The sequence below is a fragment of the Maniola hyperantus genome, chromosome 1, assembly GCF_902806685.2.
Source record: "Maniola hyperantus chromosome 1, iAphHyp1.2, whole genome shotgun sequence".
Lineage (NCBI taxonomy): Eukaryota > Metazoa > Arthropoda > Insecta > Lepidoptera > Nymphalidae > Maniola > Maniola hyperantus.
In genome coordinates, this window is record NC_048536.1 from 9421342 (window position 1) to 9436661 (window position 15320).

The window sequence follows — 15320 nt, forward strand, 5'->3', positions numbered from 1 at the left end:
TATGCTTTGTACTCTTTGGTGCTGTGCTGTGGTGCTGTGGTGACCCGTGAGAAAAAATGAAGTAGGTACATCAGATGAAGTGCCAATGAAAAACAATCAAGAATTGAATTATTTTCATTAGAAAACTTTCTTTAACATTTATTGTAAATCGTACTTATATTAGATTGTTCAGCAAATCTTTTTTCACGTACGTAACTAAAGTTTTACCTCGGTCAAGGTGTATAAAATACGTCATAGCGTGAAGTGGCGCTGATGTATTCTGCGACAGTCTTGGTTTCCATTTCCATTTTTTTATGTTGTCTACAGCGGGATTGCGACACCAAAGCTTACTTAAAAGAATAGGATTCTAAAAGAAATCATCAAAATTAGAACAATCTGCTTGTAGTTCGACTTGATTAACCTAAGCCGCAAATTAAATCAAGTGACGTTGGGTGATCTGTTTTACAATTTTTTTTATTACAGATGGGAATGTAAGTGTAACAATGAAGTATTTTTGTGACTGAATAAAACAATTAAAATAGTGGAATATTTAGAGCGCTAGCAATCGAGTTCTTAACTGCAATGATGAAAAGTACATTGCCTAAAGACAAACCAGGCAAAATGAGGATCAGAGCTTTTCCTGTAAGTTTCTGCAACAATAAAATTATATTTTATAAGTAACATTCAGCAACCGGATTTATATTTTACATGGTAATTACCACTATTAGCAATGCTCATCAGCCGGCAAGAAGAAAAAATTATATTATTATGAAACAAAAGATACTAAATACTTAAACTTAAAACATAAATCAAAATCATATGAAAGCATTTCGTATGAAAGATCATCACTTGAGAATGCATCAACCAATTAGGCTTATTCTTTTTTTGTTGTGTTTGTAATTGTTACGACAAGGTATCAAACAAAATTTTTGAAAATCCACCAGAAAAGTTGGAAATTTGTATGAAAATCTCAATACACTTCTCATTTTCTTCATTAGTAAATTGCACCCAAGTGCAAATTGTGCCAAGAAGGGGTGGGTTGCTAGGTCTAGTGATGGATCGTGCTAGCCTAGAAGATGCCTATTCACTCTTGCCTTGAAAATGTCAATAAATTACAGACAACATCATATCATACAGTTATAATTTCAGTTGTGAGAAGAGAGATTAACTCAACTATGTAGGATAAATAGTTTCATTACAAGCAGTTTCTTAAAAAATAGTGTTTTTTTTTTTTTATTCAGATACAAGTTAGCCCTTGACTGCAATCTCACCTGGTGGTAAGTGTTGATGCAGTCTAAGATGATAGCGGGCTAACCTGGAAGGGGTATGGCAGTTTTTAATAAACCCATGCCCCTTTGGTTCCTACACAGCATCGTACCGGAACGCTAAATCGCTTGGCGGTACAGCTTTGCCGGTAGGGTGGTAACTAGCCACGGCCGAAGCCCCCCACCAGACCAGACCAGAAATTAAGAAATTATAAAATTCCAAACCCCTGCCAGGAACTACCCCTCCCACTATTTCCATTTTGAAAATGTATCACCCCTTTTAGATTCTCACATGCCCAATATAATCAACTGCTACCTTTTTATTAAACTATTGACAACTTCACTTCATATTGCAATATCAAATTGTGACAGCTGATGATAATTTCAAAATTAGAAATACAATTTCAGCTTATGTTTGGATCAAAATTTTTGTATTCAGTATGTCATGATTACAATTTATATGACAAGGGTTGAAACTTATTATTATAAAAGAATTTAATTTGTTACTCATTCAATTTGTTTTTATAAGTTTTGTTACAATGTTTATATGACCTTTTATATTTTAATATTTTCAATATGACTAGAAAATTTCAAGTATGGAATTATTCAGAACCATATTACCAAATGTATCCTGACACATGGGTGTGTAATAACTTTAATAAATAGACAAGTTGTATAAAGAATTGTATAAGTATTAACAGCTATCTCGCTTAAGTAAATTCACTGAATATGTTGATGTACTCTCTCTTTGGATGCCATGAATTCTATTGGAGCTGTTGTAGATGACTTTAACAAAGTTATTACTGTTATTCCATTTGAAAAAGCTCATACAAATATTTAAACACATTATTTGTGTTAAAATGTTCATAATTTGGATAGTTCTATTTTTTACACATTTAAAGCAGTAAATTTTGTGTGAATAGTGCCTAGAATTAAATAATTTACTTGGTGACATAGATCTAGGTCAGAATCTTAAATGTTTTAGATGACTATGGATTCAAAGTATGTGGAGAGTATATGGAGTTTACTAAAAAATGCAATACAAGAAATACAAAAGAAGAATAATTCTGGACTCTCCTTTGAAGAACTATATAGAAATGCATACACTATGGTTCTCCACAAATATGGGGAAAGGTTGTACACAGGTTTGAAAGAAGTTGTCACACATCATCTGGAAACTAAGGTAATATAATCACATTTTCTCTACTTATAAAGTTCTCATTGGAGGTTTTGTAGGGGTTCCGTAGTCACAATCCTCGAAAAACAGATATAACTCCTTAACCTGTGAACCCTACTTAGCCATGATAGTTTTCCTTTAAAATTGATTATAAATACTACTGGCAGTTACTGCTGTGAATTTTTTCACGTTCTTATATATATGTACTACCGTTTGGCTGATAAAGGGGACACTTGACTCTAATAAAAATTAACACTTTAAAACATCATATTTTACAAACAGATCTAGAAATCGAAAAATGATGTTCCCACATCCACAGTATTGTATAGAAGCAGGCGTTACTTTGCGAAAGTCCATGATATGCAATGAACCAAAAACTTAATTTGCTGTAATCCGCTGAAACAGGTTGAATATGTATGATCCAACATGCAGCATGCGAAATGCACCGCCCGCCCTCCCACTGCTAACCATGCAGGAAAAGCAGCCGCTTGGCAAGCTCGGCACACCCACAGTATTTTTAAAAGACCTATTGAAGATGAGAAAAAAAAAATTCATCCCCACACAACACAACCTACTGCTGCAGATAGTGTGAAAAATTATAATGCAACTACATTCAATCAGTATTTCAGTTTATCTTATGTAAATCAGTTATTTTGTGATGGACTGACTGACAGACAAGGCGTAGCCTAAACCTAGAGATTTGCTTAGTGGAAATATTCCTTGAGTACAGTAAGGCATCAACTAAGTAAAGATTTTGAACAGGATCTTTAAAAACTTAACTCCATGAGGAAGAAATTTGGGGAATAAGCTGGTTTTTCTTTTTTTTTACCTGTTAATGGTAATGGTAACATTACCTACATAATTAAAAAAAAATTGGACAAAAAATTGCAAGGATTTGTTAAAGAATTATAGTGATAAACTTTTTTCACTAAAACTGAATATTATTTCTTATAAGGTACGTGAAGATGTACTGCACTCCTTACACAATGGGTTCCTGCAAACACTGAATAATGCATGGACAGACCACCAAACCAGCATGGTGATGATACGTGACATACTCATGTATATGGACAGAGTGTATGTGCAACAGAATGATGTGGACAATGTTTACAACTTAGGACTCATAATATTTAGAGATCAGGTAAGTAAGAGTGTGAAATACAAAAAATCTTTCAAAATTAAATATTTATATCAAAGCAAGTATGTACCGGTACATTTTTTAATCCATAAATGCGAAAGTGTGTCTGTCTGTCTGTCTGTCTGCTAGCTTTTCACTGCCCAGTGCCCAACAGTTCTTCTTATTTTGCTTTATGGCTTTCAGTAGTGCCACACCGAGCACAATGCACTTCGCCAAACCCAACAGTTTAACCAATTTCCATTAAATTTAGTACAGATTTATCCCGGAAAATTAAAGGTTTCCTACCGAATTTAAAAAACCCTAATCCACGCGGACGAAGTCGCGGGCATCACCTAGTTGAAAATATTCTACAAGTAAATGAAACAGTCAGTTTTTCACCTGCCATGGCATTACATTCTCTTAAATTAATTTAACAAGGTCTTAGACTACAGGGTGCATTCCATCTTGCTCAAACAATCCAGAATAAGAAATTTAGGCTAATCTGGCTTAGAAACTCATGGAAAATTTTTCAGGATAAAAAGTAGTATGCCATGTTTAAGATATGATATACATAGATGGATTGAAATCCGCCTATGGCTGAAATTCGGATTATTATGGATAGCATGCTATCCCGCAGGAATTGTTTGTTTTCCGGCATAAAAAGTAGCCTATATCACTCTCCAGGTTCTCAACTATAACGATGCAAAAATAACGTCGATCGGTAGCTCTGCTGCGGCGTGATTGAAGGACAAACCAAGAAACAAACACACTTTTGCATTTATAATATTAGTGGGGATTTATATTCAGGTGGTTCGCTACGGCTGCATCCGCGACCACCTGCGGCAGACGCTGCTGGAGCTGGTGGCCCGCGAGCGGCGCGGCGAGGTGGTGGACCGGCTCGCCATCCGCAACGCGTGCCAGATGCTCATGGTGCTGGGCATCAACTCGCGCGCCGTCTATGAGGAGGACTTCGAGAAGCCCTTCCTGCTACAGTCGGCCGAGTTCTATAGGGTAACTAAAATCCGCTTTTCCACCTGTTAGAAGTATCCGACAGAATGTCAGACAGTTGCTTGCAGGCGTAAACTATAGTCCGCGACAGGTTGAAATAGCAATCAGGGTATGAGGCGGGGGACGCCCACACACCCGCACGTCACACGCACTCGCCCGCACCGGGTTAGCGTAGGGGCTGTGCGGGTGTGTGGGGCGTTCCCTCCCCGACTGCCATCTCCACCTGTCGCATACTATATGTATCAAGTGCACTTGTGACAGTTTGTCAAGCATTTTCTGAAGCTTTTGTTATGCTTGTAACTTACCACAATTTGTTATGCGAAATGCAGATGGAAGAGGCTCAACAATATTTCAATTTTATTCCTATGACTGCAGTTGATTTAAAAGTGTAGAAGTTCAGAAACTTCAAGGTATACTTTACTTATTCATAATTTCAAATGTTTTAGTTTAAAAATATTGACTAGTTTTGGAAAATAATGATTTGTCTCACGCACGACTTAGGGGTGAGCACTGTAAATGTTCTGTGTGTGTCCAGATGGAATCTCAGAAGTTCTTGGCGGAGAACAGCGCGGCGGTGTATATCGCGCGCGTGGAGGCGCGCATCAGCGAGGAGGCGGAGCGCGCGCGCCACTACCTCGACGAGAGTACCGAGCCGCGCATCGTGGCCGTGCTCGAACACGAGCTCATCGAACGCCACATGAAAACCATTGTTGAGGTATCGTCCGTACGAAATGACTTTTCACGCGCCGTTTTAACTCTATGGGTCAACTGTCATGTTAAAATAACGGTTCACCTTTAAAATAAGGACTAAAATAGTACTTTTGACATGAAATTTGACACAAAGATAAAATGGCCCGTGAGAAGTCATTTTTTCACTACGGGAGTGCGTGCGTCTGTGTCTACGGGCTCGCGTGTGTGCTTGTGTTTGGGGCTGGTTGATTGCGTGCGTGTTTATGAGTAATTATTTTCACGCAGATGGAGAACTCGGGCGTGGTGCACATGCTGATGCACACGCGCACGGTGGAGCTGGCATGCGTGTACAAGCTGCTGTCGCGCGTGACCGAGGGGCTGCGCACCGTGGCCGACGCGGTATCAGCCAACCTGCGCGAGCAGGGTCGCGCGCTCGTCACCGACACGCACCACAACACCAACGCCATAGCCTACGTGCAGGTACGACCGCCGGACCGGCCGCATGTTATCCTGCAGATGGAGAACTCGGGCGTGGTGCACATGCTGATGTGCTAGCGCACGGTGGAGCTGGCGTGCGTGTACAAGCTACTGTCGCACGTGAGCGAGCGGCTGTGCCCCGTGGCTGACACGTGTACGCCGGCTACTTTAAAAGTACGCCGATTACATCAGGGGTACGCCGGCTATTTTGGGAGGTACCCCTGCTACTTTAGAGGTAGGCCGACTACTTTGGAGGTACTCCTGCTATTCTAGTGGTATGTTGGCTTCTTTAAAGGCGCACCGGCTACTTAAGAAGTATACCTTAAGCCATACCGACTACTTCAGAAGTGTGTTGGTTACTGTTTGGTATGCTGACTACTTTACTGGTACACTGGTTAGTTTAATCACTCGCGTCGTGTACAACACATGATACAATGATGGCGAAATCGCGCTATATTCAATTATCTTGTCTGCTTTTGTTATAATTTATATTTATTTTAATATTGTATCAGTATAAGTTCTACACAAGATTTTATTTTGTTGCAGAACCTCCTTGATCTGAAAGATAGATTCGACCATTTCCTCCACAACTCGTTCAACAATGACAAAATATTCAAGCACATGATAGCTTCAGATTTCGAGTACTTCCTCAATCTTAACAACAAGTCTCCAGAATTCCTCTCATTATTCATCGATGGAAAACTCAAGAAGGGTGAGAAAGGGGTAAGTAGCTAACTTATAATCTTAGTTTTTTTAAACTACATTAATTCCTTTACATTATTTTTTTACTTTACAATGCTTTTAACTTACAACTGTTTAACTCTGTCATTGAGTTTCCAAACAAAACTTTACTTTTTCTGTGATTCCAATGAAATATTTAGTAAGTCATGTCATGTCTATTGTCTACTACCAGTACCATAAGGCTGCTTTTCCACTAGAAATATATGATTATGCATAGGGAATGATTTGTGTAAACCCCATCAACAATATGTCAATACGATGCCTTCATACATAGCTTGGCTTATTGAACCCTTTTCCACCACAATTCTCTTTTTGGTAGATTTTTTTTACACATTCCAGTCGTTGTTACTCTGTCGAGAAGAATTAAAATCTGCTTCCGCGCTCCGAAAAAACTCGAAGTATACATGCCGCAAGCTCTGTATTAACATAAATTGGCCTTATTAGAAACCATACCATATAAAGTGTTCCCGATAGTTAGCTTGAAAAAATAAATATGTACAGATGAGTGAACAAGAAATCGAAGCGGTCCTGGACAAGACCATGGTTCTGTTCCGTTTCCTCCAAGAGAAGGACGTGTTCGAGCGCTACTACAAGCAGCACCTCGCCAAACGTCTGTTGCTCAACAAATCTGTCTCCGACGACAGCGAGAAAAATATGATCTCCAAACTGAAGGTATGTACGACATTGGACCTGCGCAGTAGGTGATTACTGATCTACTTGGTACGAACCTGGACGAATAAAAAGAGGGAATTACTTGATGCAATGAAAGGATTGAAGTACTGCTATGGTGGCGGTGCAGTATACTATGTGGTGGCGGTGCAAATATGTGTGAGTGGAATAAACAAAAGGAATGGCGGCCGATAGGCTTATTATTAGTGTGAATGTGTGCATGACCCCTTGTACCTACACGCGAGGCTGGCTTATTTCGGTGCTTCGTAGTGTTATGCAGCGACAATCCGTCTTTATTCTTTCATGGTTAGGTAGGCTTTCATAACTCTAGATAAGCAACTTGCGTGGTTACTATAGGCCCTCTCGCTTTGAGAGGTACTTGTGAATAGTTATTTCTTCTAGTTTACGTTCGCTTCGGCTGTTGCAGCCTAGGATCAACTGCAACTCACAATAACTGCAAAAAGAAAAATTGCATTCAATTTTCAAAACAAATTAATTATTTCTTTAAAATACTAGAGTCAACATAACCTGATTTAACATTGTTTGTCACAATCTCACGTACAAAATACATTTTGCCAAACAAAAATACTGGCCACGGTGATAAGGTTTGTCCTTTCTCATTCGTCACGTTCTAATAAAGGCTTAAATGCATAAATCCATCTCTCTTTAACAGTAGTAACAATAGGGCACCTTCTACAGGTATTTGTTCGGAGTTCAGTCCTTAGGGTTAACAGAATTGCCACAGACTCACAATATTGTTTGTTCTCTGATATACAAGTGTTGACTTCCAATGAGATGCTAATGTTTGTTAGAAAAGAACTGCTACAGATTCTAGCTACTTATTATGATGACGCAACACGCAACTGATATATTATTTGGTTTACAACGTTCCCCAGAGAGAAGGCTTGTTGAAAGATGTGGAACCGCGGGACTTTCACTGTATAATCGGTGATGTCTCGCAAATAGAGAACTCGAATAGAGAACACGAATAGTCATCCGTGTGCTCTTCCAGTCCCCTTCCTACATTTCTGCAAAATTCTTTAACAATATCTGTGGACATTTTCTTGTGAGTGTCCTTAAACTTTTTAAAAGTATTTGCAGTTTATCATTCTGATATTTTGCTTAAAGTCTTTTTCGGGTTCGGTGTACTAGTAGTAGCACGTAAAGAATTTTGCAGATTTTAGTAAGACTTTAAGCAGGATATTTGTATACAGTTATTGGTCGCTCAAAAAACTTAATAAGTATACGTACTTCTACTACTTGTTAGCTAAATGATTAATTACTTTGAGCACCGCAGTAATTTCACATTGCTGACCACTTCTTTTTGAGCGATCTATCTTTGTTTTAAGAGTTAATTTGTAAGTTTGTCTACAAAATTTCATTAAGCTTGATCTACACTACTATTATAAACAGGCAAAATTGAGTTTGTATGTAGAGTAATTTCCAGAACTAATTATTCCTTTTCTGAAAATTCTTTCACTCATAGATGGCTACATTATCCCTGAATGCACTAAATTATATCATGCGACGTTAAGTATCAAACTTTGTTTGTACGGAGCACGCTTCGAATAAACTAAACTAAATAAATAACTCGTAAGCTGTCATTTTACGACTTTGTACAACCGATTTAGCGCCAACTAAGTGGTAATTTGTGGTATTAAAAACTTACTTTCAGACTGAATGCGGATGCCAATTCACATCCAAGCTGGAGGGCATGTTCAAAGACATGACAGTCTCCAACACCATCATGGAGGAGTTCAAAGAACATGTGCTGTCTTCAGGGGTGAATTTGTTTTATTACTTCTATCATTTGTATGTGTCCATTTATGTCGTCTTTACACACCTAAATACATCGCACTTTTATCACCTTTTGGCTGAATTAAAACAAACAATCTTAATCTGAGATTATCTAAATGATAAAAGAGCGTGGATTGGAGTCGCAGCTCGCTCCAGTAATGCGTGGGGACTCAAATCCCTTAAACAAAGCATAACATTGTAAATTAAATATTTTATGCTGGTTGTTCTCGGTAGAAAAGGCATTCTGAACCAATAGTAAATTCTATGACGATTCCAAGGAACTTGTAGAAGTATTTTTTTTTTATTCGTTATAGGCGCACGCTTGACCACGATCACACCTGATGGGAAGTGATGATTTGGCCTAAGATGGGACGCGTTTGCCTAAAAGGTGCCTATTCACTCTTGTTTTAAAGATACCCGGATTACAATTGACAGGAAACACTGAAGTATATTTGAACTTGTAAAAGTATGTAATAAAAAATGATATTCACTTACAGGTCTTTGAGTAAGCCTTCTTTATCTGGAAGATACATTCATTTAAGTATTTAAGTCTTTTGTAGTGCTTCCAAAAATCTATTACAGAAAACGTTTATGAAAACGACTTGAACTCTGGTTTCTCATACAATTTATTATTGAAAGTGACATTATACGGTGAATGTTCGGCAGAGCAACCTGCACGGTGTAGACCTGTCGGTGCGCGTGCTCACCACCGGCTTCTGGCCCACGCAGAGCGCCACGCCCAAGTGCAACATCCCCACTACACCAAGAACTGCCTTCGAAGTCTTTAGATCGTAAGTATGGATTTGATCTAATCGCCACATTGGTTCAATTATAACATAGTATAAATCCCTACTTCGATGAAAACTTTTTTGAAGTCATGTATATGAACTGATAGCCACTTGGTAAATTTTATATAATGACTTAATAATGCCCGCGACGGAATGTACGTAAGCACGACGAGATGTCGTACGACCTACGACCTACGTAATCCCGTACCAGTTGACGACAACATATCCAGGTGTATCGTTTTAGATTAGGATTTTTAGGGTTTGGGTGTTGGGTGTATCTAAAATTTCGGGTATGGCAATAGTTGCCAAAGTATTGAAATAATCTTCTATAATATAAAAATGAATCACTAAATGTGTTGCTCATCGCAAATCTCGAGAACAGCTGAACCGATTTCGCTAATTCTTTTTTTATAATATTCCTTGAAGTACGAGGATGGTTCTTACGGAGAGAAAATTAAAAAAATTTGAATCGACTGTTAGGCGGAACGAAGTTCGCTAAGGCAGCTAGTTTCAGATATGAATACTCATCTTATCAGTTTCTCAGTTAAGAATAACAAAATCTATCATAACAAAATACGAGCACTGACGAAAATGTATCATAAATTATTGTCTCTATTTAGGGTGCCTGTCAACTGAAACGAAGCGAAGATGTTTTTAGTTAACAATCAGATTTTTGACAGATGACGTTATAAACTGATTGGTCTGCTGAACACATCCCCGCTTCTTTACGTTTCGATAAACTGCCGAATATCCTATGGTTTTGGTTAGGGTTACGGAGTTCCATAACATGCATGTTTCAGGTTCTACTTAGCGAAGCACTCGGGACGGCAGCTGTCGCTGCAGCCGCAGCTGGGCAGCGCGGACCTGCACGCCACGTTCCGCGCGCACGCCGCGCCCGCGTCGCCGCCGCGCTCGCCGCCCGCCGCCGCGCCCGCGCCCGCGCCGCGCCGCCACATCATCCAGGTGTCCACCTTCCAGATGTGCGTGTTGCTGCTCTTCAACAAGCGGGAGCGGTTCACCTACGAGGTGAGCACTCTTAGCGTTTAAAGTGGCGTCAGAGATCTCTCTGCGTCGTATAACCTATGGGGATCCACAAGCAAAACTGAAATCAGGATGCCACAAGAGGTCTGGCCAATCTCAAATTAAATTCAACATTGATTGTTTATTTGTTTGCTAGCTTTGCTAAGAAATGTTGATATCGATACAGTATTCGAATGTTTCGTGACTTATTTAAAGATGTATGATATCTGGAAGCTCATGCAATCAAAATTATGGCGTTTGACAGCTCAGTATAGCCGGTTCCACAGATAAGATACTACCTCTATGTCGGGATAAATAATTGGAGTGTGGGTCCCCATTACTGAGATCCTCCTGTGAACGCCATGTAATTCGATTCTTTGCGACATCGACGGCATTGTAGATCTTGCTATCGAGCTACGCATCGGGCTTCGTCCCCAAGGTATATTTCTGACAGTAAGTCTTCAGAGATATTCATTATAAAATATTTACACAACAGCGTAAGTATTTTTTAGGGTTCCGTATCTCAAAAGGAAAAAGGAACCCCGTCTGTCCATCGTGTCTGTCAAGAAAACTTCCCGTTACCCAGAATCATGAAATTTGGCAGGTAGGTAGGTCTTCTAGCACAAATAAAGGATAATCCAAAACTACTATGGATTTATAGTTACATCACACAAAAAAAATGTGTTAATGAACAAAAAATTAGTATTTTCAATTTTCAAAGTAAGATAAAACTATACCAAGTGTGGTATCATATGAAAGAGCTTGTATATTCTAAAACAGATTTTTATTTATTTATTTTTATGCATTATAGTTTTTGGTTTATCGTGCATAATGTCGAAAAAAATACTTGGGTACGGAACCCTCGCTGCGCGAGTCTGACTCTGCCGGTGACTTGGCCGGTTTTTTTCCAAGTATGTAGTATCCGGTCCTTATTTATCCAGTCCACGCGATGCAGTGCAAAACATATAAATATTTAAAAAAATTCATTTCATTTCAAAAAAACATGCGGGACCGTACGGCTTGCTTCTGTCAGTATCACAACTTTTATACTATGTAATCACTAAAGGCACTCGCGTAGGAAATCCTGAACGAGACCGACATCCCCGAGAAGGACCTGGTGCGTGCACTGCAGTCGCTGGCCATGGGCAAGCCCACGCAGCGAGTACTCATCAAGCACCCCAAGACCAAGGAGATCGAGCCCTCGCACCAGTTTTATGTCAACGACGCCTTTACTTCTAAGTTACATAGGTATGGATGACCTTCACCCTTAAAGAATTTAAATAGAATTGTACAAAAAATAAAACGAATTATTATATCTTGCGTACGATACAATCTCGACCTATTTCAAATGTTAAAACGGTATTCAACCGTAGTTTGTGACTCGATGTGGGCTGATCGTTTTGGGCTTTCTGCGACTTGACGTCAGACTCGTAGTTTTGTTTTGCTTGATCAAGCAGCTTGAGCCAGTAAACGGCACTTTTCTCATTTATCCAACACTGTCCGAACGTCGCGTCAAGCAAAAATATAAAATCTTCACCGTCAAACACGTGTAGTAAGCGACAGGTAGAGATGGCAATCGGGGTGTGAAGCGGGGGGATGCCTCGCACCCCCGCACGTCACCCGCCCTATCCCGCAACAGATTAGCGCGGGGGCTGTGCGGGTTATACCCCAACTTATTAAAAATATCTACGTTATATTATTTATTTATTTATTATATTTTAATTAGAACGGCCATAAAGCCCAATTACACTAATTAAACTACGAGTACTAACTAACATAATAGTTAGGGAGGCGAATAGGGGAATTTTCGGCAATACTCGAGCGTGGCAGTTTAAGATATGAGAGATACCTTAGACCTAATAGAACAACCTTGTAAAGTATTTAGCTCTATATGTAGTGACGCGCGCCTAGGATAGACGATCAGATTAGTAAAAAAAAATCGATAGTCTGAAATACTCGAGCGCGTCAGATTAAGATATTGGGGGTTGATTTTAGTGTTTTAAGACTAAATTTAACTAATCTGACGATAAGTCCTTGACGCCGCCGAGTTATAGGGTCGCGAACTTGTAAAAAAAAACGTTAATCCGGAATTCTCGAGCGCGATTTTTTATTTTTTTATTTTGAAGAATATAATCTAAAATTTACTAAAAATAGAAAATCTGCCGGTTTCCGCATGACCGGAAGTGTGGAGGAGCCATTTCGTCTTCCGAAAAACGCGTTGCGGCATATAAGTCGCGAACGATACATTTTACCAAAAAAAAGTTTAAATAAACAAAAAAGGTAATTTTATTTTACACAAAAAAGGTCTCTTTACATTTTTGTCCAAAGTTAAAACTTTTTGACTTGAAGCATCATAAAAACTCAAACTCCCGGTTTTTTGAGTATATCTCGAAAACTGAGGGTGATAAAAAAATTGATATGAAATAACGATAATTAAATTATGTGACTTTTATTATATCTCAAATTTTTTTTTTTCTAAAGCTTCTCGACAATTTTCGTGGACTCGGAAAAAGTTACGCGTATCTGTATACAAAAGTATCATTAACATGTAGTTTCATGTATGTATAATATTATTCAATAGCCTGTTGATCCTCAAATTGTTTTTTGGACGTACCGTAAGCAAAACGAAGTGAAGAATTGAAGCAAAAAAAAGAGGAATTTGCCATAAACATGTAATACAGACTGAGCGCTTCGCGGAAATATGCCGTCCTACCAGTATTTTTCCTTAATTTCAATTATCAAGGAGAAAGAAAGGAAAAAAAAGAAACCAAAAAACCTTTTTCGGTCAGATTAAGAGAACCCACCAACATTTTTGTCAGATTAAGAAAATATGCTTTCAGGATAATAACAGGATATGAACCTCCCCTCAGAAGAGAGAAAGAAAATAAAAGAAAATATGCTTTCAGGATAATAACAGGATATAAACCTCCCCTCGAATAAACTTTTTTTTTTTTTGCATTTTCAAAAATTCATCGTAACTTATCGTCGCGCCGAAATCGTCAGTTTTTTTAAAGGGAGCTTCCTTGGGGCCTACTCAACACCCCTTCCGAAAATCTGACGCGCTCGAGTTTTTTTTTTTTTTTTTGCATTTTTGACTACTTTATATGCCTACCCCCACCACGCAAACCGGCAGATTAGTATACCGTTGTTATCAGAGGCACTTGGGGCATACGTAGTATGAATATCTGACGCGCTCGAGAATGCCCAAGTAACTGTTTTTTTTAAACATTTTTGAAAAACCGTACACGCCAAACCCACCGCTAAAATGGTTTTTACCATACGAGCTTTTCTTTTATCGAAAATTATTTTATCTTTCGATTTTGATAGGTCTCGACGCGACGGCGCCGTTGAATTACGCCATTTAGCTACCTCGCCTCCCTAACTATAAATATACTTACAAAAAATTGTTAAAATTATAAATTTTAAAAAGCAAAATTATAAATTTTCACAAAAGTGCAAGATCTGAGTTCTGACCCATGAGGTCAGCCCATTTGTCCGCAAATATGTCACAGCGAGGGGACTCCTTCAGCAGCGCGTTGAGCGCAGCCAAAGTGCGCGGTATGGGTGACCTGGAGCGCGCTACCGTGCGACTAAACGGACTTACGAAAATTATGTCATAAGCTACTAGTTTATGACTACTTCGGTAACGTATTTTCACGGACTCTGATCGGATGAGTGCCAACAGCCCTCAAGCATCAAGCAAAGTTTGTTAACGGTCAAAATGCTTGACTCAAGCAAAAATCTACGTCCTTGCCGTCAAGCCGCTTGACCGTCTCTGAATAAACCCTTCAACTAAAGTTATGGTGGTTCTTCAGAGTTAAGATCCAGACAGTAGCGGCCAAGGGGGAATCGGAGCCGGAGCGACGCGAGACGCGCAACAAGGTAGACGAGGATCGCAAGCACGAGATCGAGGCGGCCATTGTGCGAATCATGAAGGCCCGGAAGAAGATGGCGGTAAGTTATAACTTCCAATGAAACGAAATGAATTTATTTATTTAACTACCTGCCCCGGCGAACTTCGTACGACAGTGGATTCTTTAATTTTTTTAAATACTTTAAATTTTTCTCTCCGTAAGAACCATCCTCGTACTTCAAGGAATATTATAAAAAAAGAATTAACGAAATCGGTTCAGCTATTCTAGAGATTTGCGATCAGCAACACATTTAGAGATTCATTTTTATATATAGAGATAAAGGACGCGAGGTAGCACAACTCTTCCAACAAATAGGACGATATGACGGCCAATCTCCAATAGCGGAGAGACACATTGAAGAATAAAAGACCAGTAGTAGTAATCATAAGTGGCACACACTAATTATGATTATCACAAGAGTCTACCAGCAGTTCGGAAAATAGATTCTAATGCCTGAGTCTACCTTATCGGTAATTTATATGGTATATTTCGGAGAGTGCGCTCAGGAGCTTCTCGATCTTGTCCCCTGTTCTTCTTTTTACCACCGCACCGCAAGACATCGGGCGAGTTTCTATTTTATGCATACAACTAAAGACCTGGAGGAGGGACATAGGCAGCTTTTGTCCCAGAGATTTTTTACATGGGTATAGTTGGACCTGGAGCGGCTACTTTTTGTCT

At 39.2% G+C, this 15320-nt stretch overlaps 1 protein-coding gene across 4 annotated transcripts in view; it reads left to right on the forward strand.

Moving 5' to 3' along the window:
- Positions 1–15320, forward strand: part of Cul3 (cullin 3) — a 22335-nt gene continuing 7015 nt past the window's right edge. For 2 of the 4 annotated variants that reach the window (XM_034973472.1, XM_034973463.1), the window contains exons 1-13: positions 1654–1886; positions 2230–2427; positions 3377–3562; positions 4346–4549; positions 5082–5261; positions 5522–5716; positions 6260–6436; positions 6956–7126; positions 8799–8906; positions 9587–9711; positions 10509–10734; positions 11807–11976; positions 14544–14682. In XM_034973472.1, coding sequence (XP_034829363.1) covers positions 1821–1886; positions 2230–2427; positions 3377–3562; positions 4346–4549; positions 5082–5261; positions 5522–5716; positions 6260–6436; positions 6956–7126; positions 8799–8906; positions 9587–9711; positions 10509–10734; positions 11807–11976; positions 14544–14682 — 2145 coding nt within the window. In that variant the 5' untranslated portion in view covers positions 1654–1820. Of the gene's footprint in view, positions 188–462; positions 622–1653; positions 1887–2229; positions 2428–3376; positions 3563–4345; positions 4550–5081; positions 5262–5521; positions 5717–6259; positions 6437–6955; positions 7127–8798; positions 8907–9586; positions 9712–10508; positions 10735–11806; positions 11977–14543; positions 14683–15320 lie in introns of those variants that run through there. The other 2 variants (XM_069501388.1, XM_034973486.2) reach the window with 2 other exon arrangements.